The sequence below is a fragment of the Poecilia reticulata genome, chromosome 12 (genome assembly GCF_904066995.2).
Source record: "Poecilia reticulata chromosome 12, P_reticulata-male-v2, whole genome shotgun sequence".
NCBI lineage: Eukaryota > Metazoa > Chordata > Actinopteri > Cyprinodontiformes > Poeciliidae > Poecilia > Poecilia reticulata.
The window spans coordinates 28,283,917-28,310,349 of record NC_088841.1 but is presented as its reverse complement, the minus strand read 5'-3'; the positions used below and the strand labels follow the sequence as shown (position 1 = coordinate 28,310,349).

Sequence of the window (26,433 nt, the reverse complement as noted above, 5' to 3'; positions counted from 1 at the left end):
CTTCAAACCTCAATTTGGTGAGACAAACCTGTATTTAAATGACCCAATGTTGTAGATTATATTTTTTCATCTTTCACCTTCATGGGATGGGAATGTTTTACTTTAACTAGGACTTTCTGAAAGGCAGAGTTGATGAAAAATATTATAAATGCAAATATTTAAATTTGAACAGAAGAACAGAATGAGCATCAAATGAACCAAATGCAGAAGAAGAAAAATGTTTTTATTTCTCTAAAACACATGAAGAAAAACTGCAGAAAATAAACAAAAATATTTAATGTTAAAATCTGACGAGTTTATAAAAATAGGAGCCGACAGAAACAGAAAATGTTCAGTGAGAAAAACTGATCAACATTTCAATTAAATCTGATGAATGAGAGGAAAAAATAAAAGAAACAACATCTTGATATTCAGTGTGAAGCTTTGACTGGAAACAAACAGGAAAACATGAGGATCCTGGAATCATCCTGGAATAATCCTGGAATAATCCCAGCTTCCATCTTTAAAGGACTGGAAGAAGAAAAAGTTTCCAAGGACTCAATCAGAAAAGTTTCACCAAGAAATAGATTGTAGAGATGAACTATCTGTTCAACAGTGAGAGAGTTTCTCTGACAGGAGGAAAATATTTAGACTCAAATCAGCAAAGAAACACTGAAGAACCAGAACTGAACCACCAGACTGTAAATCCAGGAATCAGAGGTTCAGTGAATGTGGTGTTGAAGGTGTGGAGGAGGATCAGTGAGTCAGAGGAGACTCTGTAGAAGGACAGAATGCCAGCAGGACAGTCCACATACACTGATACTCTGTTAGAGACGGAGGAGGAGGAGAGACGAGTTTCTATGTTATTGTGCCAGACAGAGTAACCATCATCAGAGCATCTCAGACTCCAGGAATGATCATTATATCCAAACAAACAGTCTCTACTGTCTCCTTTCCTCCTGATTCTTCTGTAACTCACTGATATATAAACTATTCCTCTCCACTCGACCTCCCAGTAACAGCGACCAGTCAGACCAGTTCTACACAGCAGCTGATACCAGTAATCAAATCTGTCTGGATGATCAGGATATGACTGAAGCTCCTCCTCACATGTCACCTTCCTGTTGTCTTCAGACAGTTTGAGTTTTCTGCTCACTGTGTTTGTGTCGATGGTGAGTTGACAGGAATCTGATGGAGAGAACAAACACAATCCAGCTGCAGTTATTGATCATTTATTGATCTTTGATGATGAATGAGTGATGTGACAGTTTGAAGATGGTTGAATGTGAGCTGCTTTGTTGTCATGAATCAGATGAAAAACACACTTACACTTCCTCAGACCTGGTGTCAAGAATCGGCCTCCAGCAGGCTCCACCCTGAAAGGAGGAGGGGGGTCAGACCATCAGTCTCTTTCAGCAGCAAACATGGACATTACATGTCTCTCAGACACACATTGTCCTCCACTGAGACAGGAACAGTCCAACATCTGGCCTGCAAACTGCAGTGGATGTAGGAAGGACAGTTGGTGCTGCTGCAGCACAACTCATTTCTCCAAACACAGGAAAAGCTCCAACAGAGAGGAGAAAGGAAATCCCTCAGTAACAACCTGAAGAAACTCACTGAAGCCTGAAAGGACATCAGGAAACTAAGGAAACATTTCTGGAAGCTCAACCTGATTTAATATCAGCATTAAAATCCATGTTGTGTTCAGTTTATTTTCATGATAAGTGACTGATTTACAATTATATGTTCAGCATCATTTACATGATGATTATTATTAATTGAACTGAACATGATTGTATATAATTACAAAGGTGAAGTGAAATATATTTAAGTGATTTATTTGAATAGAGGAAGTCTTTTATTTTGAAGAATATAAAAGACTTCAAAATAAAAGTCTTATATATGTATTGTTTTTAATATTTCGTATTAAATATGAAATATTGTTTTTAACTTGCATTGTTTCAAAATGAGCTCCATGTAGCACCGAGGCTTAAATACAATTTCTTACTGTAGTTAATTATTTTCACGTCTTTCATTCTCCTGATAATTGATATTCATTATTGATACGCATATCAATTGACATGCATTGTGTCCAGAAAACCATTTTATACAGGACAAGGAGAAATCTGTCACAAAAATATTAGTAGCTCCATCATTTGTTATTGGATATATCTATTAAATACGACTTAAAATAAAGATTAGAAAACTGATGTTTGATCAATTCTCCATGATATAAATCTATAAACAGTTTAGTTTCTGTTAGTTCTGTCAAGATACAAGAAAGGGTGAATATCTACTTATATTGGTCAATCGGTTTATTTTAAATATGCTGTAGGAGCCGTAGTTTGACGACTGTTATAAATACCACCATGTTTTTAGAACTCAGGGGATTCGCTCAGTTTTTGTCGCTTGTTTTAGGAATTGCAGCTTCTGCAGTGGCGCCACAATAAAGGTACAATAAAGCTGATAAACAGGTGAAGAACCAAACAGAACCACTTCTGACTGTTTGCAAAGCCAAACATCCAGTAAAAGGTCCACCAAGCCACTACTGAGGCACTGGGGTCAAGATTCTAGACACGGGCAAAACAAGGTTCAATGTCCAAACTTATTGATTGTTCTTGGTGATTTATTTTCCTCTTTCACCAAAACAATTACAGACATCAAACCTTCATTTGTTCTCATGCTACCACTCTTAAAAACCATCGGCCCCAAACCCAAATGCCTGCTGGTCCTTCTCCAGGCCCCTGGACTGATCTATGTGGACTGACCCACATTACTTCCTGTCTGAATTTAGAAAATAAATAAGAAAATAATAAATAAAATCAACAGTTATCAACCTACAAACAAACTCTGTAAATAATACAAAAAATAGAAATTTAAGAATAAAGTAACAAAATTCAAATGGATAAAGAAATAAAGTAAAAATAGCTCCAACAACTTTTATTCTGCCTTTTCTCGCTCTGTGTGTCGCTTTACGCGGACCCGTTGCCATGGCAACCGACAGACAACAGCTCAACGAGCACATAGAGCAGAGATTACCGATCAGGGGAATCAGCAACAAAAAACAACGCTGGGGGCAAAAAGACTAATCTTTTACATTCATCCATAGCCGCGTTAACTCAGTGAAACTTATAAATGTAGGAATTAATTTGGTGCTATGATCCACAGCAAAGTGATCTGTAGTCGCCAAGCTACGCAGACTCGTTGCCATAGCAACTGACAACAATGCCACTTCATGTTTTAGGATTTAACACCAAAAAACATTCAAGAATTTTGCACACAGATCAGAACATTTAGTTTGTTGTTGTAGTACGTTTTAGGCTTAATGTTTTATTAATAAATAATTGCTGTGGTAGATTAGCTACCGCTTCTACTTTACTGAATTATTTAAACATTAACTGTAGCCCACAAAACGCACATTTAATTAAAAAACTAAACAAAAACATCTTATTGCTGTCTTACATTTACGTATCAATGAAATCCATGCGCCGCTAATTCTGCACAAAAATATCTGTTCATCCAAAGCCAAGTTTATCCTCCATGTCTTTTCTACTCCGTTTGAGAATCAAACTGTCCTGAAGTAAAACCTTCAGCTCCGGTGTTGGTCTTTCTTTAGTTATTATCTCCTGCTTCAATTGAAAATCCACTTTAGAAAATTGTTAGTGTAGAAATGTAGTCTTTCATGTTGACGTCGGAAGAGAGAAGAAAACAAATATATCGCTGTACTTATTTACTGTGTGGCTAGCTCCATGGCTAGCTCACTGTGTCTTACTCTGCAGTTGTGCAGTCACAATATCTGGGATCATGAGCGCCCCCAGCGGTGAGGCAAGAGAACTGCCTGCCTCACCTCCAGTCTGTTCTCTGCCGTTTCTTATCGCTCCTCCGCACACAAAACACGATACACACACAGTTAGTGACAAAAACACTGTACATTATATACATAAGCGAAATTATGGAAAATCAGTCCATATATTAAACGTTTTTTAACCATTTTATTGCCGGCGTACAGACAGGACGAACATGCTGTCATAATGGCAGCCAGTGCAGTTAGCGAGAGGTTGCCTACCCTGACCCCATGTCACTGATATATATATCAGTTATACATGAATGATTAAGTGACTAAAACATTCTACGGTGTTTAAAAACGTCGTTTAAACTGAAAACCTAAACACATAAGTCTTTTCTTGGAGCTAAACTCTAAAAGGTCTTATTATTGTTTTTAATTTCTACCACGGTCAACAGAGAACAATTCTACTTTTTCCTCATCATTCACTGCAATTCTCCATTTCCTCTGGAAAACAAGGAATTTCAATTCTCTCCTGATTCCTCTCATTCATTTGATCATTTTCCAGATGTCGCCCCCTGGTGGAGAACAAACTACTACATTTATTTTATATTTTATTAAATCCTGAAAGTTGTGAGTTTTGTTAAAAATCTTTATTTTTCTCTCTCAGAACTTTTAAACATCCATCTGACCAACATGGAGTTACTTTTCTTCTCATCTTTGCTCCTTGGGGCTGATTGGTCTGGAGCTCCATCAAATATTGTTTTAAAGTCCTTTCTGTCATCAGTAGATCATCATGGAAATCTAACTGAACTTCTCTTTTATTTATTTTATCAGAGTCCATATTAAACTCTGTTAAATCCATCCCACTCTTTAATTTTCCTTGTGAGCCGTTCTTAGTCAGAAAACTGGGTAATGATTTCTGCCTCCAGATGAGGCGTCTAAATATTTAATTATCAAACTAAATGTTTCCCATCAGACTGACTAAAGACATTTCTCCTCTTCCTCCTCTATCAGACCTTCTCTGCTCCTGCAACAGGTTCCTCCATACCTGAGAACTTCCAGTCTCCAGTCTGGATCCTTCAATCCAGCCGACAGCAGCTTCACTCCTGAGTCTCCTGGATGATTGTAGCTCAGGTCCAACTCTTTCAGATGGGAGGGTTTAAAGGTCAGAGCTGAGGCCAGAGAAGCACAGCCTTTCTTTGAGACCAAACAACCTGATAAGCTGCAGACACACAATTCGTCACATGATGAGAAGATGAGAACATTGAGGCATAGGCACCTGAACAGGGGGCCATTGGCCCCCCACTTTACGGCCCTGCTTGTCCGCTGGTCCCACCAGGCATTTAACAGGCTGCACTGCACACAACTCTGACAGTCTGACTGACATCTCTCTGTGTTTCTATGCAGACAGAGGTACAGATAAAACCTCCAGCACTGAGAACCAAATCTGAGGCTCCAGATCATAACCGTCACCCAAAGGTTTATTTACCACATGCTGCAGCTTCGGGTTGGGTTGGGATCAGGAACCGGTCTGACATCTGAAAAAAGGCCTCGACTCTGATCCAGTCCAGGTCTGAACCAATTCTTCCTAATGATTAAATTAGATTTCTGTATTTGTCACCATTTATAGAGCTGTGAAAATGTTTTCTTTCTAATGATGTTGGGATGAAAAAAAAAAGATCGGGTCCATCATGTCCGTTTATGGGTCGGACCAAATGCTCACCCACACTTTGCCCAGAGCACATCATTCTGGCTCAGATAAAAAAATAATTCTGTGAATTTGTTTGTTTTTTCCTCTTTGCTCCTCCAAATGCCAATCAGCCATCAGGAGCCATAAGTATCGATGCTACTGATGGTTTTCAGGTCTCTGTTTTCTGTTGAAATTCATTTTTGTCTGCTAAATAACAATAAGATTAAATAATAAGATTAAAGTTAACGGTGTTTTTCATTTTGTTTTTAATATAAAAATATTGTCAGCAGTCTGACTGGTCATCTGTTCCACACATATCATCCCAAAGCCTGAATCTGACTGGTCAGTTTAATTTAGTGAATTTGGAAGCTTGGTGCTTTTTCTATAAGGTAAAAATGAAGAGTGGAGTTTGAATCCTTCCGTAGTTCTAAGAGCGGTCGGATCCTGCAGAGCTTTTTACCATGTGCGTTCGGGCGGGTCTCCGGTTTATGAGCTTTGTGTGTGCGTGTGTCTGGGTCTGGGTGTGTGTGTGTGTGTGTGTGCACGTTTGTTTTTAATAACTTGTGGGAACTATTTTCCTGACACATACTACGTTGTAGGGATCAATTGCTTCTTGTGGGGACTGAAGCCTTGTCCCCACAGGTGGAAACCCTGTTTTTGGGTCTGGGGTCAGATTTAGGGCTAAGGTGTGAATTGGGTTTTGGTTAGGGTTAGGTATGTGATGGATGGGGTTAGGAAAAGGGTAAAGGTAAGGTTTAAGTTGTAGAAATGAATGGAAGTCAATGGAAAGTCCCCACAAAGATAGCCACGCAAACATGTGTGCCTGTGTGTGTGCGTGCACATGAGCGTGTGTGTGTGCGTGCTTGTGTGTGTGTTTTGGCAAACTGAAGAGCTGAACCCGGTTGGACAACTGGTGTGTTCACACCAATGATGTAATGATGTAAAAACCTTCATACAATCACAGTTTTCTTACCGTCGATCTGTATTCAGCTGCTCTAAAATCGGCTGCAGGCATTTATTCTCTTTTACATTTTTCCAGACTCCAGTTTTGAAAATGGAATAAAGTCCACTCCGTCATCTAATGCTCTGTGTAAAGCTGCCTTCTGCATGTTCCCCAATAACAACTTTAAAAAAATTTCTGATTGTTTTCCACCAAACCTCTATGACCGCAGCGCACGGTAGACTCAAAAACGTTGTTCACCAGGTAAGGGATGTTCACTGTTTACTTCAGGACAAATTGTAACAAACCCACCGAATTGATTGACAGGTGACATCATATAAATTGAACAAGAGCCTGATATTCAAAGTGCGTAACAGGTGACGAAACACCCCATGACCCCAATACCTCAAAAATGAATCTGACGCCGTTGCGTTGAGGTAAAGCCAAAGGTCTGAATTGGACTTTTTCACAAGAGGAAAACACACAAAAAACTGGAGCTTAAACTGTTAATACTTTGAAATATTAATAAAAATGTACTTCCTTTTGTAGATAATAAAAATCTAAATTTCCATAACAATGGTTGGGAAAGTCTGACAACTGCTGGTTGGAAAGGTATGGAACAATCTCCTTTGTTCTGTCAAGTAAACAGAGTAACACTATCAGTGGAAGCCTGACCGCCACTTTTCTTAATAACTCTCATTTTAGTTCTTTCAGTCTGGAGGAAATGAAAATTATCCATTATTATGTGTTGAGATTTAGCAGGTTAACCATGTTACAGTCAGACATTATTGTTATGATAAATAATAATTACATCATCTGTGAAAGCAGGTAAAGTACAGAAATCTGGTTTCACCAGGATTGGTCACATTTTACCTGAGTGTTTCAAGGATGCAGTTTGGACTCTTCAGTCCAGCAGAGAGAAGCTTCACTCCTGAATCCTGCAGGTTGTTGTTACTCAGGTCCAGTTCTCTGAGACTGGAGGACTGGGAGCTGAGAACTGAGGACAGAGCTTCACAGCTTCTCTCTGAGAGGTTACAGCCACTCAGTCTGAGGAGACAGGGAGGAAAATCTGTTATTAAACAATTCCTCAAAATTTATGTTCTTTCAATTCAATAATGTTTCCATTGGACAGAGAAGGAAGCATCTTATTTTACACAACCTTTGTATTTGTTGTGAATTGGTTCATTCTATAGTTGGGCCTCCAGCCTTAAATGACAAAACTACAGGCAACAAGGAGGTTGGAAAGAGAATTAGAAAATTACACAATTAACTATATTAATCCAATTTCAATTTTAACATAAAGTGGAGAAGTTTTGCTGCTTGAATATATAACATTATAATCAGCTGCTGAAGAAAGTCTGTTTCTTTTTTGGGCATTCCCCCCAGTGGGACACTTTGAAGAGACAATGCACTAATATATAAACTGAAACATGAATATTTACCTCATAATTAGCAGATTTCTACCTATCAAAAATACCTGCAGTAACAATCTGTGTCCTTACAGAGCTTTGTTGGAGGCTTTAACCACTGGCAGCAGCCTCAGAAGAGCCTCCTCTGAAGCAGAGTATTTTTTCAGGTCAAACACATCCAGATCTTTTCCTGATGACACTAAGATGAAACCCAGAGCTGACCACTGAGCAGGAGACAGTTTATCTGTGGAGAGATTTCCTGAACTCAGAGACTGTTGGATCTCCTCCACTAGAGAACGATCATTCAGTTCATTCAGACAGTGGAACAGATTGATGCTTTTCTCTGCAGACATATTCTCACTGATCTTCTCCTTGATGTACTGAACCGTTTCCTGATTGGTCTGTGAGCTACTTCCTGTCTGTGTCATCAGACCTTGTAGGAGTCTCTGATTGGTCTGCAGTGAAAGTCCAAGGAGGAAACGGAGGAACAAGTCCAGGTGTCCATTTGGACTCTGTAAGGCCTGGTCAACAGCTGTCTGATGGAGAGACTTTGGTTTAGGTTTATTAAATAATGAAAACTTTTTAGATGTTTGTGTTTCTTTCATCATATTGACCCCATAGTTGATGAAGGTCAGATGAACATGAAGAGCAGCCAGAAACTCCTGAACACTCAGATGGATGAAGCAGAACACCTTGTCCTGGTCCTGGTAAAGCCCTCTCTCCTCTCTAAAGATCTGTGTGAACACTCCTGAGTACACTGAGGCTGCTCTGATATTGATGCCACACTCTGTCAAGTCTGATTCATAGAAGATCAGGTTTCCTTTCAGCAGCTGATCAAAAGCCAGTTTTCCCAGAGACTTTATCATCTTCCTGCTCTCTGGACTCCAGTGTGGATCTGTTTCAGCTCCTCCATCATACTTGACCTTCTTCACTTTAGTCTGAACCACCAGGAAGTGGATGTACATCTCAGTCAGGGTTCTGGGCCGCTCTCCTCCCTCTCTGGTCTCCAACACATCCTCCAGAACTGTAGCAGTGATCCAGCAGAAGACTGGGATGTGGCACATGATGTGGAGGCTTCGTGACATCTTCATGTGGGAGATGATCCTGCTGGCTTGCTGCTCATCTCTGAATCTCTTCCTGAAGTACTCCTCCTTCTGGGGGTCATTGAATCCTCTGACCTCTGTCACCATGCCAACACAGTGAGGAGGGATCTGATTGGCTGCTGCAGGTCTTGTGGTTATCCAGAGGAGAGCAGATGGAAGCAGTTTTCCCCTGATGAGGTTTGTCAGCAGAACATCCAATGAGCTGGACTCTGTAGCATCAGTCAGGATCTCCTTGTTGTGGAAGTCCAGAGGAAGTCTACTCTCATCCAAGCCATCAAAGATGAACAGAACCTGGAAGTTTTCAAAGCTGCTGATTTCTTTGGTTTCAGTAAAGAAGTGATGAACAAGTTTCACCAAGCTGAACTTTTTCCCTCTCAACACATTCAGCTCTCTGAAGGTGAATGGAAATATGAAGTGGATGTTCTGGTGGGCTTTGTCTTCAGCCCAGTCCAGAGTGAACTTCTGTGTTAAGACTGTTTTCCCAATGCCAGCCACTCCCTTTGTCATCACTGTTCTGATTGGTTGATCTCTTCCAGGTGGGACTTTAAAGATGTCTTCTTGTTTGATTGTTGTTTCTGGTCTGTGTGGTTTCCTGGATGCTGTTTCAATCTGTCTGACCTCATGTTCATCATTGATCTCTCCAGTCCTTCCCTCTGTGATGTAGAGCTCTGTGTAGATCTGGTTCAGAAGGGTTGGACTTCCTGCTTTAGCAATCCCCTCAAACACAGACTGGAACTTCTTCTTCAGACCAGATTTAAGATGATGTTGACAAACTGCAGTAAGATTTTCTAAAATAACAGAAATAGTAAAATCAGAGATTAAACAAAAATACCTTCTGAAGATTATTTAAATAAATGTGATTCCATTTCTTCAGAAATCAGTAAATGTATCATTTATCCATAAGGTCAAATCTTTGTAGAAATCCTCTTACTTCTCTGCAGACAGTCAGCCAGCTCCTCCTGCTTCATCCTCCTCAGAAAGTTCAGTGTGATCTTCATCAGTGCCTCTCTGCTGCTTCTTCTCTGCTTTTCATCATCACCTCTCAACACCTCACCATTCTCTTTCTGACTCTCTGAGCATTCTGGGTAATCTGGACTAAGAATATTCTGGATTTTCTTCAGCTCATTCTTCACAAAAGTTATTATGTTTTCCTCCAGCAGCTGGAACAGAATAATAGATGAAGGAAATATCAGACTGAAATCATGGAGCCAAACACCAGATGGATGTTGGACAGACTGACAGTCCTGTGGTCTACAAAGTGCAGCATGGAGACGACTGTGAATAGAACCATGGAAAAGTAGTTGTTGTTCATGCACAGACCATAAATATGGAGTCCAGCTGTGTTTGATGCTGCTGGGCAGATGGGTCACTGGGAACTTCTGAGCTCCGCTGGTCCACTCTGTGGAGGAACCAGGAACAATCAGGAAGACAGGAAATATTCATCCAGCAATATTTACTAATAAAATAACTAAGAGTGTCACATTAAAAGCAGAAAACAGAGCGTCACATGAACACAATACAAAGAAGTTAGAAAGAGGAAGATGAACTACAAGGACGAAGACCAGTAACACCAGAATAACCAGTAGACATTTTAAAAAGTTGGTGCTGAACTTGGACTTCAAACGGTCCACCCTGTCAGCAGATCTGATGATGGTGGAGACAGAGTCCCAGAGCTTGGGGTCAGTGGAAGAGAAGGCTCTGTCCACACAGGTCTTCAGGACAGTGTGGGGGGGAGTGGGTGCTTGAGCACCTGTCCCTTTTGCTCCTTGCTGCAAGTGCCCTGTCGGTCCATTTTTTTTTTGGTATTATTATTTCCTAAGCCCTCTTCTGACACATAACGTACTAAAATTATTTGTTTTTTTATGTTTTTTTTGTATAACATAATAAGCCCGTCACCTTGTTACCTTTGACCTTTTGCCATTGACCTATGACGAAAATGTGCAGTGAGATAAGGCGGCCAACTGTGGAGCTCAACAGTTGTTGGTGAATTTAAAAAAATGTTTTTGGTGAATAATGTGGAGCAGACTTGCTACTTGTCAGATGATGGAAAACATTAAACGTATCGTTTCTGCTTCAGCTTTGATTGTATACGTCACAATTTTGTAATTTATCGTTGTTTATTAAACTCTGAAAGCTGTGTGGCTTTGTTAATATTCTGTTCTAAAATCCGATTAGATGTGCATTTTTTTTAGCACTTGCCCCTTTAGTGGTCTCTGCACGGCCCTGCTTTTTGATGTTGGCTTGTCAATGTCTCAGTTTTATTCACAGGGAAAATTAATAAGCAGCTTGAGGTGACTCGGCTGCTTTCTAGTGGCGAGAAACCGCAATGTTGGCTGGTAACAATCGGAATGCATTGTGGGAGATGTAGTTTGTAGACAATTCATGCTCAAAACCTATTTTCATGGGCCAATCATGGGCCTATAAAACGCCTGGGGGGCCACATAAAAGTATGTGGCGGGCCACATGTGGCCCGCCGGCCTTGAGTTTGACACGTGTTCTAGAGGATTTAAAATGGATCCTGTAGATCCTGGAAGCCAGTGAGCTCACATTATATCTGTCAACAGAGACAATCAGAAGGTAAAGGTCCATGAAGTGATATCTGGACGTGAGCAGTGAACCAGATGATCCAAGTAGCAGTAAAGATTTAATGTTCCTGCTGATCCACTAAGAACCAGCAGAACCTCTGATGGTCCACATTAGCTCAGTCTGGTTGAGTTCCAGCAGATCTCAACTGCCACATCATGAAGCTTTCCTTCCTGCTGAACTGATCTCACAATGCACACAGGAACCAAGTCCTGGTGGACCAGACTGGTTTACCAGGTATTTCCCAGTGGGTGGTGGAAATGTGTCCCACTGTTAGTCTGACATGGAGCCAGGAAGCAGCAGAACATCATCATCATCACCAGAGATGAAGATATGAAGGTGTTTTCATTAGAACAGAGCAGCTGGTTTAGATAATGGATCAAAACTCTGTAAATATAACTGGGAACATCTGAAACTTACTGGTTCAGTTTACAGCAGTTAGAAACAGCTCACCTCTCTGATGGTGGAGATCCAGGAGATTTAAAGGTAATGGGTTCACCCTTTGACCTGTCACTCTTAAAGGACACACAGCTGGGTTCTGGTTCTGGTCTGAGTCTCTGATGGATCAGACTCAGAAATATATACACAGAAATATTTTCTCATTAAAATATTTCTGTGTATTTTTTCTGTAAAGTTTATTTTGAATGTGGAACATTTTAAAATACTGAGCTTTGAGACACAACATATATTCTGCATATATTAAGGACGCAGCCCTCCGTGTCCAAAGCCGAACCATGGTTTCATTCACACTGAGCTTAAATGCAGCGGCTCCATGTCCCTCCTATAGTGCCAGATCAACATCCCTCAACTTAAAAGCTGCATCATACGAGTTTGAAACATTTCTCTGTCGTGCCTGCTGCTAGCATGTGGTTGTACTAGAGTTTCACGAAGGAAACCATTTAGTTTTTCCTCCAGTTTGTTCTGTTTTCTCAAAGATCACGACTGAAAAAAAAATGATTTAAAATAATGTTTTGGTCTCCATGAATCAGTTTATAAGCTGAAATCAAAGTTTAAATCCTGGTTGGTCTCTGCAGAGTCAAATTAATCAGTTAGAAACTGGCTTTATAAATCCTAATTTGCAGGAAATAAAGCAGCTGCTGGTCGGCATGTCGCCTCCTTAAACACATATTAAATACATTTAAATACCAGGAAGTCTGCCACCATGTGCAGCAGTAACCATGGCAACGTCCTTGTTTGTAGCAGTATTATTATTTATAATAGTAATAATTATATATTTTATTTAAAATGTGCTTTCAGGGCACATGAGGTCACTTCACAAAAAATAAAAATAATATATCTTAAATAAAATATTTCAAATTAAAACAATAAAATAAAGAGATCTAAGTTTGAGCAGCAGATCGTTCAGCCAGGATTTAAAGACAGACAGAGAGTCTCTGAGTGGGAAAGTGGACGTTTATTCTAAATAGTAAAATCATGTTTATAAGTTTACATTTACAGAATAAAGATGCTTTATGTCCATAAGGTTCATTCACAAAGCGGCTCGACTGAAGGATGGCTGCAGCTGGACCGGTACCGGTACCACTCGGCTCCTTCTTTAAGTTCTGCTCAGAGCTCCAGGATGATCAGTCTGGATTAATCTAAACACTAATAAACCATCAGATGAATCTGATCTCTGATCAATCCTCCCTCTGAATCCTTCCATTGTTCTCCATCAGAGCCAAAGCTCCTGAGGTAGCTGCTCACCTTGATGCAGCTACTGATGGACCTGTGATTGTCTCCTCACCTGATCACCTTCAATAATCAAACCTGTTGATCATTTCTAATCAGCAGGTTGGAGTTAATCTGCTGATCCAACCTGTTTTCTTTTTTAGTGAGAATGAAATTACTCCATAGATGAGTTACATCTTTATGAGACAGAAACTGAGGAAAAGTATTATTTACGTTCTAGTGAGGTTTTCACATCCTTTTACTTTTATTTTCTTTATTTTGTGTGTGTGTGTTAGCTTATTGTCTGAGGATAAATGCAGTTCAGTTTCATCGTTCACGTTTAAGCAATAAAATATTAAAATCATGAAAACCATCGAGTTTGATGCTTCTTGGTCTAAATAACTGAATGTCGTCAGATTTCAGTATTTAGTGAGTTTTGACTCTTTGTGGTTTGATATTGTCCACAGAAAAAGTTTGTTGGCTGCTGCACATTATCACGCCAGTGAAAAAATGTGTATATTTATGCAAACCTTGACGCAAAGTTAATTTTTATACATGCCGACTTTTGCATAAAATATGGGACCAGACATTTTTTGTGCGGACGCTTTATGCCTGAGGCTCCAGAACACAAACTGCTGCAGAGAAACAGAAAGTTTAAAGTTCTGGATCATCAACCTGGATCACATGGTCCCAGTGTTCCCAGTATATAGACTGGTCCCAGTGTTCCCAGTATATAAACTGGTCCCAGTGTTCCCAGTATATAGACTGGTCCCAGTGTTCCCAGTATATAGACTGGTCCCAGTGTTCCCAGTATATAGACTGGTCCCAGTGTTCCCAGTATATAGACTGGTCCCAGTGTTCCCAGTATATAGACTGGTCCCAGTGTTCCCAGTATATTAACTGGTCCCAGTGTTCCCAGTATATAGACTGGTCCCAGTGTTCCCAGTATATAGACTGGTCCCAGTGTTCCCAGTATATAGACTGGTCCCAGTGTTCCCAGTATATAGACTGGTCCCAGTAAAGAAGTTTCCTCTCTCAGTGGGTTTATCTCTGAATTGTTGCTCTCTAAAGTTCTGGTTGTTTCTGTTTCCATGGATCATTTCCATCCATCTCTGACTCACTGAAGCCTCATTAAAACTCCTCTGATTGGCTGACATTCCTCATGTCTACTCAGCTTCAAGTTGGCAGAAAAATTAAGTTTATTTTTATTTATTTGCTGAAGATAAACAAGTTAATATTAAATAAATCTGTGTGGAGTCACATGAATCAGTGAGAAACTGGTTTCTTACTTCCTGTCTGAGGGTCCAGGTTCATTACTGAAGTCTGGAGGTTCTCTTCTGGACCGGTCACTCCTCATAGAGGGACAGACGGATCCTGCAGGTTCTGCTCTGTCCTGCTTTAGGTCCAAATCTTCCATCTTCTGGATTTCAGTGAGTCTGAAAGAGAAACCAGTACCAGTCAGTTCCCAGTGATCCAGTCAGCAGAAAGTTGATCCCATCATGTGTTCAGAGGATCAGAGGAACCTGATCCAGCAGGAACCATCTGGGTTTGAATTGTTCTCTCCTTCACTTCTTCATGACCTTCTGATGTCTGCTGGCTGATCCAGAACCTTCTGGAGAACTTCTGACTTTATTAACAACATTTAAAACCTGAAACCTGAACTGGAATCATGTTCCAGGTCTGCAGAAACATCCAGAGTGAGGTCAGATGTAGTGAATGAAGGAGTGAACATTTCCTATGAAGTGGTGATGTGTTGGTCCTGAACAGATGGGCTCAGTTAAAGCAGCGGTTCTGAAACCTGTGGGGTCCAGACCTCCTTTAGACGGGCTGCCAGTCCTGCTGCTGAGAGTCGGTTCAGTCAGAGAGGCAGGAATATGTGGAAGGAATATTTTCCAGACGGACCAACAATCAGAGAGATTCAGGATCAGGTGATCCATGGAGATCATGAGGAGGATCTGATCACTCTCAGCTTCCAGCAGATCTGTTCAGGTTTCCAGCAGCGCTTAGAGAGACAAAGAGTTTCTCACTGCTGCAGGAGAAACAACAAGTCCAACTGGAAAAGAAACAACTCAGAGAGGAGGAAGAGAGGGAAATCTGTTGAGTTTAAATCTGGTTTGACTCCACAGATCAGAGAAACATCAGTTTCTGATGAACCCCAGACTGCAGAGGAAGGAGAGATGTGTCACATTTTAGGATTTAAATAATCAGGTAAAGCAGTTTAACAGGATGGAGTATTATGGACACACTAAGAAAATACATAAAAATATATAAAATATGAGAATAAAGTCAGAAAATTACAACTTTATTCTGGTAATATTATACATTTCTTCCAAAAAATTATATTTTATTTTTATCTTATTATGGTTTTAATACTCTGTTGTAGTTTAAAGTGTTTTTGTTCTGGTTTTTCCTACTAACATAAAACCAGTTCTGCTCTTTAAAAGACTCATTAAGTTCTGATTTAGTTTATATTCATGATCACCTCCAGGTGTTGGTGCTGCCTAAAGGTGGGATCATGTGGGATCCTGTAGATCTCAGTCGCAGTAACTAAGTTGTGGCACTTTGTTAAATATTTCTCTCATGAAATATAAATGTGTTTCTTCATGTAACAACAATTTATAAGCAGCAACGATTCACAATAAAGTCTCCATTTCAATTAATTTAATTTTCCGTCTAAATACTTCCTTGATCCCTTAAATTAAAATAAATCCAGTAAAGCTCGACCCCTAAAGGACCCATGACAGACGGTCTTCTATCCCAGTGTTTTCAACCTCTTTTGAGCCAAGGTACATTATTTTAATTGAAAAAATCTCGAGGCACACCACCAACCAAAAATGTAAACAAAGATACTCTGTAGACGCCTATATTACATATTTAGTCATTCTTATCAAAGTCTCTTGAATAGGAATCAAAAACAAAAATTTATTTTTATCACATTTTACATTTCTTATTTGAAATTGCACTTAACATATCCACTTCAAAAATACCCCTGAACAGAACCACAACACTGTGGTGTTAAATTTAAAGAAGTTGTAGAAAACTTCAAACTGTTTTACAAACTAATCCACAAGCATCTTATAGCCGGAATACAGAAAATAATTCTTATTCTGAAAGAAGCAATAATATTTGGGAAACATTTCACTTCATATTCACTGTTACAATATGAAGAGTTGCATGTACAAAATGTCAATATCTGTATATTTTACCCACCTGGTGTGAAACCTGAGCATGTTTGGATGAAAACAGCTGATTTCCTGGCAGAAATTGAAGAAAGACAAAGCTCTTCCTCAACATCTCAGTTTCTCTCTGTTTTTAGTTTTTATAGTAGCCAGACTAGAGAAGCTCACTTCACACAGACATGTTGTGGGAAATGGACTCATGTTCTTTCTAACTCCTGCTGAGCTTCTCTGTCTTTTCCATCACAGTCTTGCTAGATACGATGCTCTCACCGCTACCTGTAATATTCATGCATCACTAATTCTCTTGTTTTAATGTAAAATGCTCCTTACCTACTGCCATCTAGTGGTAAGAAAATTACATGATTACGCCGCTAGTCTCTGCTACAGCAGACACTCAAAGATGGCATTATTTGCAGATAATTCATTTTCAAAAAATCTTTTAAAACCAATTACCGTATTTTTCGGACATGAAAACATTTCTTTGTCGTGACTACTGCTAGCATGTGGTTGTTCTAAATGAAAATCAGCGCGTTCTTCTTTTGATTTACAATTTTGACTTGTAAAGATTCACTTCCTGCTAGAGAGCCCCCTGGTGGTTGAAGAAAAATCCACAGAAAAGCTGCATTGGGCTACAATCCGCATGGTTCAAAGCTTAGGAAAAAAGTACCAGCTTATAGTCCGGAAAATACGGTACCGTAGGTGAAATTGAATAATTTCCACGGCACACCTGACGATCACTCACGGCACACCAGTGTGCCGCGGAACAGTGGTTGAAAAACACTGTTCTATCCGTCCCACCGAGAGGGGAAGCGCAGATCGATGCTCTACGGTAGGAAAATCTGACAGGGCACCACCTGTTACAGTCCAGGTGGAGGTGGTGGAGTGTGTAGGGAGACAACATCAGATTCCTGGACATCCAGGTCACCTCGGACCGGACCTGGTCACTGAACACCTCTGTTCTGACGAGGAAGGCCCAACAAAGACTCTTCTTCCTCAGGAAGTTGCAAAGGGCTGGACTTCCTGCTCAGCGGCTCCAGAACGTCTACAGAGCCGTGATGAAGAGCATCCTCTGCCTCAGCAGGACTGGGTGGGACGACAACAACCCAGGACCAAAAGGACTCGGCCCGGGTGGTGAGAACGGCCCAGTGGATCGTGGGATCAGTTACCGAACCTGGACCTGATATCTACTGGCCGACTGCAGAGGAAGGCCAGTTGTGTTGCTGCTGATGATCCACCCACCCAGGACACAAACTGTTGGTACCGTCTGGAAACGCTGCAGGTCCAGAAGGTGAACAACCACTTTATGGATAAAGATCAGCTTTTTCCCCAGAGCTGAGAATCAATCTGTCCACCTTCCATCCTCTCTGCCCCCTGCAGACACACCCACAGCCTCATGCTGCCCCTAAGGGCTGATTAAGACTTTATTGATTCATCTATTGATCACTGAGGCACCACTCCAGTTTCATTATGTTCTAGAAACATGATAATAAAAACCTTATGTCTGAAAACCACAAGTTATTTCTGTCCTCCATCTTTGTGGAATAAATATTTACAGTTAAAATCAGATAGATTTTAACTGTAAAGTTAAATAACTTTCAGTGTTTCTATATTAAAAGGTTCTGCTGTCAGAAGAGTTCAACTACATTTCCCATGATCCTCTAGTGGCTCAACAAACCTGTTGATCAACATTGAGATCATAACAGGCTATAATGGATCAAACCTTTGTAAATATAACTGGGAACATCTGAAACTTACTGGTTCAGTTTACAGCAGTTAGAAACAGCTCACCTCTCTGATGGTGGAGATCCAGGAGATTTAAAGTCAATGAATCCACTCTTTGACATGTCGCTCTTAAAGGACACACAGCTGGGTTCTGGTTCTGGTTCTGGTTCTGGTTTGCGTCTCTTTCGGATCCTGACAGAAACATGATGATTAAAACTGAATCTGTTCAGTCTGGATGAAGCAGCAAAGAGGAGCAGCAGCAGCTTCATCACCACGTCTGTTTGGGCCTGATATAGTGAACGCTGTGTGAAAAGGGCTGTGGACAGTTAGAGATGGTGACCTCACCTCTGACCTTTGCTCTGGCTCTCATCTTCCCCACACAGAGTGGTTTTAGAGGGAGGGACTCCCTCCTCTCTGTCCTCACACTGATCCATGCTGCTGAATTCACATCAGCTCACACACACTTTCTAGCTTCACCTGCAGAGGAAACACACATCATTCATCTGCACATCAACTCTGATCATCCTTTACATCATTAGAGCTGGAAAAAGATCAGCTGCTCCTCCTCTGATTGGCTCTTCTTCTCTGCTTCATATCAGTGTCAGGTGAATGCAGTCAGACAGCAGAGAGGCAGAGGAAGCTGCCATCAGCTGCTGCACTTCTACTATCAGTCCACTAGATGGAGACATGGAGCAACATTTACATTCACTGGTTCAACCTGCACTTCTACTATCAGTCCACTAGATGGAGACATGGAGCAACATTTACATTCACTGGTTCAACCTGAACAACAGGAAGGATTTTAGTTAATTATTAATCTCTGCAAATGGATTATCTGCTTTAACTATTAAGTATTTAATAATATGACTGAATCAAATACATTTAAAAAAATAAAGTCATTTCATTTTGAAATGAATCAGCAGGAAATTGTTGTGACTGAAGTTAATGGTTAAGAGCAGAGTTTGATTCCTGGAAATAAAATCATGAATCAGTTTAGAGAAAGAAATAAAGAAACATCATCTGTTCATGTTTTTTTCTTCCAATTGATCAAATATTTAATAATCCTGTATATTAGCTTTCAAACAGCAGGGAGATGAAACTTTGAGCTGAATTTAAAAGTGAACATTTTCTCCAAACAGCAGAATCAAGTCGAATAGTTTCTGTTCACAAAGTTCAATAGGAAACAAATCAAACTTACAGTTTGTTCAAACGATCCAAAGATTTGAAGAACATCTGAACAACAGACTGAGACCCAACAGAACCACAGCAGAACCAGACTGGAGCCTCACCTGAACAGAACAAACTGAAAGTATTTGGAGGAGAAATGAGCTCAAACTGGTTTGACTGGTCAGAGGAATCTGTTGACGTCTGAAGACATAAATCCGTCTCATGACTCTCAGTCCAATCACAAACAATCTACTGCTGTTATTCTGCCGATCCAGGTTCTGTTCAGATCTAATGGAACCAGAACCTGTTTTTACTTTGAACCAACTGAATTCCTAACTGGTGGGGATTTGTCTCCCTCTGCTGGTGGAACTACAACTTGCCTGATGTCTGATTATTAAACCCAGACGAAATGTTATCCAAATATATCAGTGATGGTCAGAAGTTATCAGAACCAGAACCGGTTCTACTGTTTGATTTATCAGGACATTAATAAACATCATTTGTTCCTCAGCAGCTCTTAAAATGAGTTCAATACAACAGCAGCACAGATTCCATTGAATCATTATTTATTGACCAGAACCAAAATGCTGAAGCAGTGAGTAAAAAACTAAGTCCATCTTTTCTGCTTCCACAGCAGGTCAAAGGTCAGCAGAGACGCTGCTGGCCAGATGGAAATATGAACTTTATTTTTGAACAACAAATAAAGATCCAACAACCTGATCAGAGCCGCACCTCAACGGTGTAATTCCAACTGAAAGAAAATGTGACGGATGTTGCATAACTGATGATGTCACAGCTCACCTGGGTTGTAGTTTTTTTCTTTCAGAGCAGCAGAACCAGGAAGTAGAAGCTCTGCAGTGAAATCAGAGGCAGGTTGATAAAATCTTCATGAGGATTTACTTAGTCTAGACCATGATGACTGTAGTGATTATCATAAATAAATTACATCTATATTTTAGTTTATTTATCATTTCACACAGAGAAAAATGTGGAAATACATACAAACTAAGTATTGGTATAAAACATTTACTAATTCATATTTAACTTTAAAATAAACATTTATTTTGCAAACAAAATATTTTCTAAATTAACATTTGATTTTCAAATTTAAGATTTATTGTCCAAACTACATATTTAATGATCTTTGCTCATGTCTAGTTGTTCAGTTAGACGCTCCATCATCTTGTCATGTTTCAGTTTCTCCTCCATTCAGCAGCAGGTGGTGAACAGGTTTAATCCAGTTTAGTGTAATGTGAACAGGTTTAATCCAGTTTAGTGTAATGTGAACAGGTTTAATCCAGTTTAGTGTCTTTCTTGGTACTAGCAGCAGAATGTGCATCAATATGTAACATTGATCTTTAGTCAGTAAATCTTTGGTGTTTCTGTCCAGCAGAAACAGAAGAGGCTCCAAAGGGACATCTGTCCTTAGAATGTCCTCAATGTCCTCATGAGAAAAAAGCTGCAGTGCAAAGATTTTAGTCTTTTAACCATGACTTATGAAATACTCTTATTAAAATCTTCATCTGGGTTTCAGACGGTGTTCTGGAAAGAAACCAAGAATAATCCATCACTCTAATGATTTGATGCCAAAGTTACAGTTACTTGTTTTACTTGTAGGTTTTCCCTCAAAGTCAGTTTTCTTCTAAGTAAACCTGCTCTGATTCTTGTCCATGCTGTGTTCAGCTCTCATCCAGCTCACCTGCCACCCTGATTGCTCACCTGTTCCACCTTAAACTCGTCTCAGTCTCTGCCTCGTTGCCAGATTATCTACAAAGTCCCTGGATGTTGCGTTTTGGATCTCCTGGTGCAGATCTTCATTGCTCCCACTGTTCCTCTGGTTTCCTGCATCTCCCTGTTGTCAGACCCTCAGCTCCTCTGCTCCACCCGTCTGCTGCTCTGCAGGCCAGTTGAGATGAACATTTCAAAGATACCCTCCGTTATCTGAGCATCACCAGCCTTCTCGCCTCTCTCCTCAGTGCTGTGTTTGACAAACTCTTCCTGAACCAGAGTCTGAATATTAACTAAACTTGTTTTTTCACTGCTTCCTCCTGTGTGTGGTTGAATTTCCGGGTCCCACTGAGTGTCCTTACAAAACCAATATTAATTTAAATATTTCACTTTAGGTCTTATTCAATTACTCAGAATGTTTAGACTTCATTCTTTAAAACTTTTATGCTTTGAAATAAGGAATAATTTCAACTATTTCTATGAATCTATGAGCTGGAAACTTCCTCTTCTCTCAGGAAACCTGCTGTTCCTGTTTCATGACTCTCTTTCTGCCTGACTTTGTTTTTATGATTAGATAGAAAAAAGAAAGTAGAATTAAAGCAAAGTTTGCTGGAGACAAAACAACAGACAACCTGATTGATTTGATTAAAGTTTGACTGTTGGGTCTAAATGTTACTTAGTGTGATTAACTTTAAAGGAAACTTTATTTATTTATTACTATTAAACTAAATCTCCAGCTTGGGAAGTGGGATGATCTCGGCTTTTGCTGTTGTTAGAATACATGAAACTACAGGGAGCGTGATCTGACAGTAGCACGTTACCATAGCAACAATCAGTTACATTTGAGAGAAATTCGATTGGAATCAATAAATAGTCAAATATGTTCTTGATTGTCATGAGTAGATTATTTCAGCTGGTTCTAAATGTCTCCAGATATCTACCAGATTTAATTCTCTCATAAAATCTAGGACTGTTTCCCTACTTCAGCTCAGTGTTTGGTCAGATCCTGATCCCAGTCCAGACTGGGTCCAGAACCCGGTTCCAGTCGCCACTATGACGGATTTTCCTATCAGCCATGAAAAGGCAAGTGTAACGCCTCGGGTTATATGGCTCTTTTCTCCTACACACCTTAGACATGTTCTTAAATACAATGCATTTAAACAGTAATAATCGCCTGTTATTTAACCCGGTTAATGTTTTACACTCACATATTGGAGGTTTTTCCCGCTGTAAAAGTCCTTAACATTATAGTCCGCACAAGTATTTTCAGTTGGTTTAAAACACGCAGTAAATGCAGCGTTTCGTCAGTAACTGTTATTTACTACGGCCAGTAAATGCATCGTTTTTACTTGTCTCTACCACCTCACTGGTCAGTCAAGGGCAAAATCAAGTTTAAGCAATTTGATTGGCTGTGATGGGTGAGAACGGGACTGGAGGTGCACGTGCCGCTGCTACGTACTGGCAGTTGGTCAGCAGCCGTTCATGGACGAGGTTGGATCTTTGCTGCTGTGGACTTTTATTTTTTAACTAACCAGTTGGAGCTACGAACTTTTCCCTGGACGTTTTTTGGAGCCACAGAACCGGACCACGCTCGTGAACCGGAAAGGACTGTTGGACTGGAGTTGGAGCCGTTTTATTACCGTTCGTTTAAAACTGTAATCCATGGTGGGGTGAGTAACCCATTCCTTGTAGTTGTTCTGGGAGCCGCCATCTTTGGAGCTGCTATTCCGAGGACGAATGCTAACTGAGTCCCTTCAGGCCTGCAACGTTTGTAAAGCTAACTGACTGCTTTACTAATTCAAGAGACTGAATAGTGTGGCTGATACATTCAGCCTTGTTTGCTTATTTCTTATGTATTCACTTTAAAGGGTTGTTTTATACAGTTCTGAGACAGCGCGGTGTCACTAAGTGCTAAATGCTGAAAGCTAACTGTGCTCTCTTCATGTGTATTGCCCTTGGTTTACTACTGACCAGTACGGTTTATTAAACGGGTCAGTTCAGTGAAACATACATTTAAATGTGTGAACATAACTTGACAAGCTGAGTTTTAAAATGGTAACCGGATCTTATAAAAACTGATCACCACTGGCAATATTAATGCGAGATCCAAATAGTGCCACTCTTTATCTGATAAGGGACTAAATATGATGTGAGACTTTATAAAGTTCTCCATCCCAGTTAAATTGTATATTAAATGAAGAAGAGGAACACCACCTGACCAGATTAAGGACGTTGAAAGCAAAGTCGCGGATGAATACCATTTTACCAAGACCTGGATCCGTCCCAACGGCGTTCAAATTCGGCGGGGCATTTTTTCTAAATGCGAAGTGAGCTGGAGCCATAAAAGTAAGGTAAGCTGCATTTATCGTTTTTTGATGATGCCATCCATTTTTAAAACATGTTATTAAGAGTTAAAAGTTCGTGTCTCTGTTGCATGTTTAAGCACAAGACGTAAAACAACAGCTTGCTAACTGTCGAGGGCAGGAGTTGGTTAATGCAGCTAGCTAAACGCAGTTTGCTACTCGGTTGCGCTTATAGAACTTTTTAAGAGAAAATACAAGCAGCTACCACGATTTTTGTATTGTTACACTTACTCAGAAGCACATATGTGACGCTTGGTCAAAGTTTTGCATCGACGTGCTGACTGCAGGCTAAAATCTATAATTTGTTGGAACTAAGGTGGAAAAATGAATATGGACATTATAGATGGTCAATTAAATTTATAAAACATTAGGTAAAGTTCTTAATTGCCTTTAAAGTGCATTTATTTATTGAGATGTATATTAAAAAATGTTTATTTGTCAAAAAATTTTTCTATTTTTGGTTTGGTCCTCCAATAAATGTTAACACTTCTGCTTCTTGGACAAATGTTTTTTTTACCCCGCATTGGCTGCTCCGGCGAAGGAATTACGGCGGCCATCTTGGATGGGTCGTCCCTCCTACTTTGCTCAATCAAAACAGCAGAAGATCCCTCAGCACTGAGGGACATTGTTGTTCGAATCGACGGACTATTGATGCGAGGGCTCCACAAACGACATTTCACAAGTAAGATGGACATATTATTGTGTATATATTGTGATTAGACTATTACTTTACTGTATTTGCGTCCACCGGCAGGATACCAGCTAATATTAGCTACAGTGCTTGTCGTTAAAAATTCAAAATATCAGCAACATACAGAAAGCTGGACAGCTACTATAAGAAGGTTTTGACGGCTTTAAATGATACTCTGTAAAACACTCCAGTGTCTTCCATATTTCAGGAACGGTTGGGAGTTTTTTTCTGGTATTTTTGGTTTAAGATCCTCTAAAACTTGATAAACTATTGAATTTTGACTCCAGTGGATCAACAAGATGAGGAAGATGAAGGAAACCTTCATCACCTCCAGGCTCTGAAGTTTCTGTTGATCCTGATTTGTTTGACACCAGAGAACCGATGAGACGTCTCCATTCAGGGGACGACTGTCTGTCTCCTGTTGGACATTTGGACTGAAACTGTGTGTGACTGAGCTTTAACCACCTCCACTGGTCTGCTGTCCAGGATCAGAGCAGAGGAAGAAAAGATCAACCTGCTTCAGAGCTGAGAGGAGAAGACACCAGTCTGAACTGGTGATGCTGGTTTCATCTGTGGACAACATGGACATATTGTTGCCATGTGAAGCTGACAGCTGTAAATGAGCATTTCCTGACATTTATTCTCCAAAAGTAATATTTCTGTGATCTTTAATCACAAGTGATGAACGTGTAACACTTTTTCTGTTACAAACTGACTACGGCCCCCCACCAGAGAAGGGAAAAGTTTGTGGACTGTTTAATGTTTCATGTGCATGATGTATTAAACATTTTTTATAAGTTTAATTTTATTTAAGATGTATAAAAACAATTTTTTGTATTTTTCTGGCAATTATGACAGTTTACCCTCCAAAATCGCTGCTGATTCATGTTGGTATTCAGTCGGCACTATTATTATTCCAACATCATGATGGTCCAAACCCATCAGCTCTTCTACTGTTCTGGCTGCAGACGACTTCCTGGTTCTTCCATAATGTTTTCAATTAACCTTCCATGACCTTTAGCTAATGCTAACAGAGGATTGAGAGATTCCATGTTTTCACTTTGGGCTGAAATAAAATTTCTTTCTGGAGGAAAATGAACTTCACATAGTTTAGAAATGAAGGATTAAAGAAAGTTTTCTGTTTCTAACAGACGTAAAGACAACCTGACGATCCGTCAGACTCTGGACAACCTGAGGTTGGACCTCAGCGGAGACGAAGACGACGATGATGAAGAGAAGAAGCCGCTAAGTGAACAACCAACCAGTGTGACTAACGTTTAACCCTCCAGCGCCACCTGCCTGTGGAGAAATGGGATCATTTGACAGGAAACCAGAAGATCTGCAGCAGCAGAAACAGAAAACACTTTTAGCTGCTTGGAAATAATCTCATGTTTCCAGGAAAGTTCTTCACTATAAACTGTCATTGAAATGAAATCTGGTGCTAGGTTGTAGCAAACTTTGTTTTCAGGTTGTTCCTGCCTGACATGAAAACACAAAGAGGTTCAGATCAGGACTCTCTCTTCCTCTTTTCATGATTTTAAGAAGTTAAATTCCCTCGGCTCCCTCTGCTGGTGGCCACCAGGAACTACAACCGCTTCATTTTGCACTCAGCTGCTCTTTTCTCTCAAAATGTTTATAGGAGTTGTGATCTAGAGGAAAACTTAATTTCTCCTTATAGAAAATGTAGAATAAGCTTTAAGAAGAAACTGTCCTTCATCTGAGACGCCTCGGTTTTTATTTTCTGTACAGGAAAACGTTTATCTGCAGTATTTGTGTTTAAGATGCTTCAACGGGTCGTGAAAGTGTCTGTGGGATCTTTGATTGTGGCTTTTTTCATCTCAATCACAGCAAAGATTATTTATATGTTTTGAAGTCTTTCTGGGACATCTTAAAAGTTCAATTTTTTGCATATTTATAGGGTTTGCTGCTGTTTTAATGTAACTCTGCCGTTTGTGTAAAGACGTTGTTTGAACGTTTAACGGGGCGAGGAAGCCGTTCATCGTTTGCAACAACAGGAAATCAGAAATATGACCTTTAACTCCATGAGCAGGTTGATTTCTGCCGTGTTTCCAAAGTTTCTCATTTTAAACGAGCACAAACATTAGGTTTTAAATCTGAACGCCACATTTAGTTTTCTCTCATGCTGGGTATTTATTTTTCAAACTTCGGTACAAAATAAACGTTAAATCTTTGACTAATGGAGTTTGGCCTGATCTTTCATAAACTGTGAGAAAAACAAAAAATCTGTTTTATGATGGATCCAAATCCATCAAGATCAATAAGTGGAACTGGGCCAATATGATTTAGTTTTTATCAAAGTTTATTTAATTATTAATTATTTATCCAGACAGAGTTTAGCGGGTCGGTCATCTGGTGTTTGTTTGATCAGGTGAACAAGATAATAAGATATTGATTTTCTCT

At 39.9% G+C, this 26,433-nt stretch overlaps 3 protein-coding genes and 2 long non-coding RNA genes across 8 annotated transcripts in view; 1 reads left to right on the top strand and 4 right to left on the bottom strand.

The window, feature by feature from the left end:
• The window catches only part of LOC145554231 (uncharacterized), a 44,145-nt gene extending 21,294 nt beyond the window's left edge, over positions 1 to 22,851 (bottom strand). For all 3 annotated transcript variants that reach the window (XR_014090259.1, XR_014090260.1, XR_014090261.1), the window contains exons 1-2: positions 22,167 to 22,851; positions 20,950 to 21,126 (exon numbers count right to left, since the gene is read on the bottom strand). This is a non-coding gene — a long non-coding RNA (uncharacterized LOC145554231). The remainder of the gene's footprint in view (positions 1 to 20,949; positions 21,127 to 22,166) is intronic.
• On the bottom strand, positions 377 to 3,461 carry LOC145554228 (stonustoxin subunit beta-like). The gene is made up of 3 exons (XM_081613721.1): positions 3,445 to 3,461; positions 1,309 to 1,355; positions 377 to 1,167 (listed from the first exon to the last, which is right to left on the bottom strand). Coding segments are annotated over exons 1-3 (579 nt in total). The 5' UTR covers positions 3,447 to 3,461; the 3' UTR covers positions 377 to 637.
• LOC108166069 (NLR family CARD domain-containing protein 3-like) lies at positions 7,121 to 10,001 on the bottom strand. 2 transcript variants are annotated; one of them, XM_081613718.1, is made up of 3 exons: positions 9,843 to 10,001; positions 7,902 to 9,699; positions 7,121 to 7,446 (listed from the first exon to the last, which is right to left on the bottom strand). In XM_081613718.1, exons 1-3 carry the CDS (start codon positions 9,907 to 9,909, stop codon positions 7,269 to 7,271), a joined length of 2,043 nt encoding a protein of 680 aa, XP_081469844.1. In that variant the 5' UTR covers positions 9,910 to 10,001; the 3' UTR covers positions 7,121 to 7,268. The 2 variants fall into 2 exon arrangements, with proteins under 2 accessions (XP_081469844.1, XP_081469845.1); XM_081613719.1 differs by having other exon boundaries at positions 7,902 to 9,684.
• Positions 13,200 to 19,663, bottom strand: LOC145554229 (uncharacterized). Its single transcript, XM_081613722.1, has 4 exons — positions 19,262 to 19,663; positions 18,409 to 18,540; positions 18,130 to 18,255; positions 13,200 to 14,598 (listed from the first exon to the last, which is right to left on the bottom strand). Exons 2-4 carry the CDS (start codon positions 18,495 to 18,497, stop codon positions 14,448 to 14,450), a joined length of 366 nt encoding a protein of 121 aa, XP_081469848.1. The 5' UTR covers positions 18,498 to 18,540; positions 19,262 to 19,663; the 3' UTR covers positions 13,200 to 14,447.
• An 11-nt stretch (positions 22,852 to 22,862) lies between the features above and the next one.
• Positions 22,863 to 25,303, top strand: LOC145554234 (uncharacterized). Its single transcript, XR_014090266.1, has 3 exons — positions 22,863 to 23,309; positions 23,863 to 24,003; positions 25,164 to 25,303. It is a non-coding gene; the product is annotated as an uncharacterized LOC145554234 (long non-coding RNA).
• Positions 25,304 to 26,433: the final 1,130 nt, after the last annotated feature.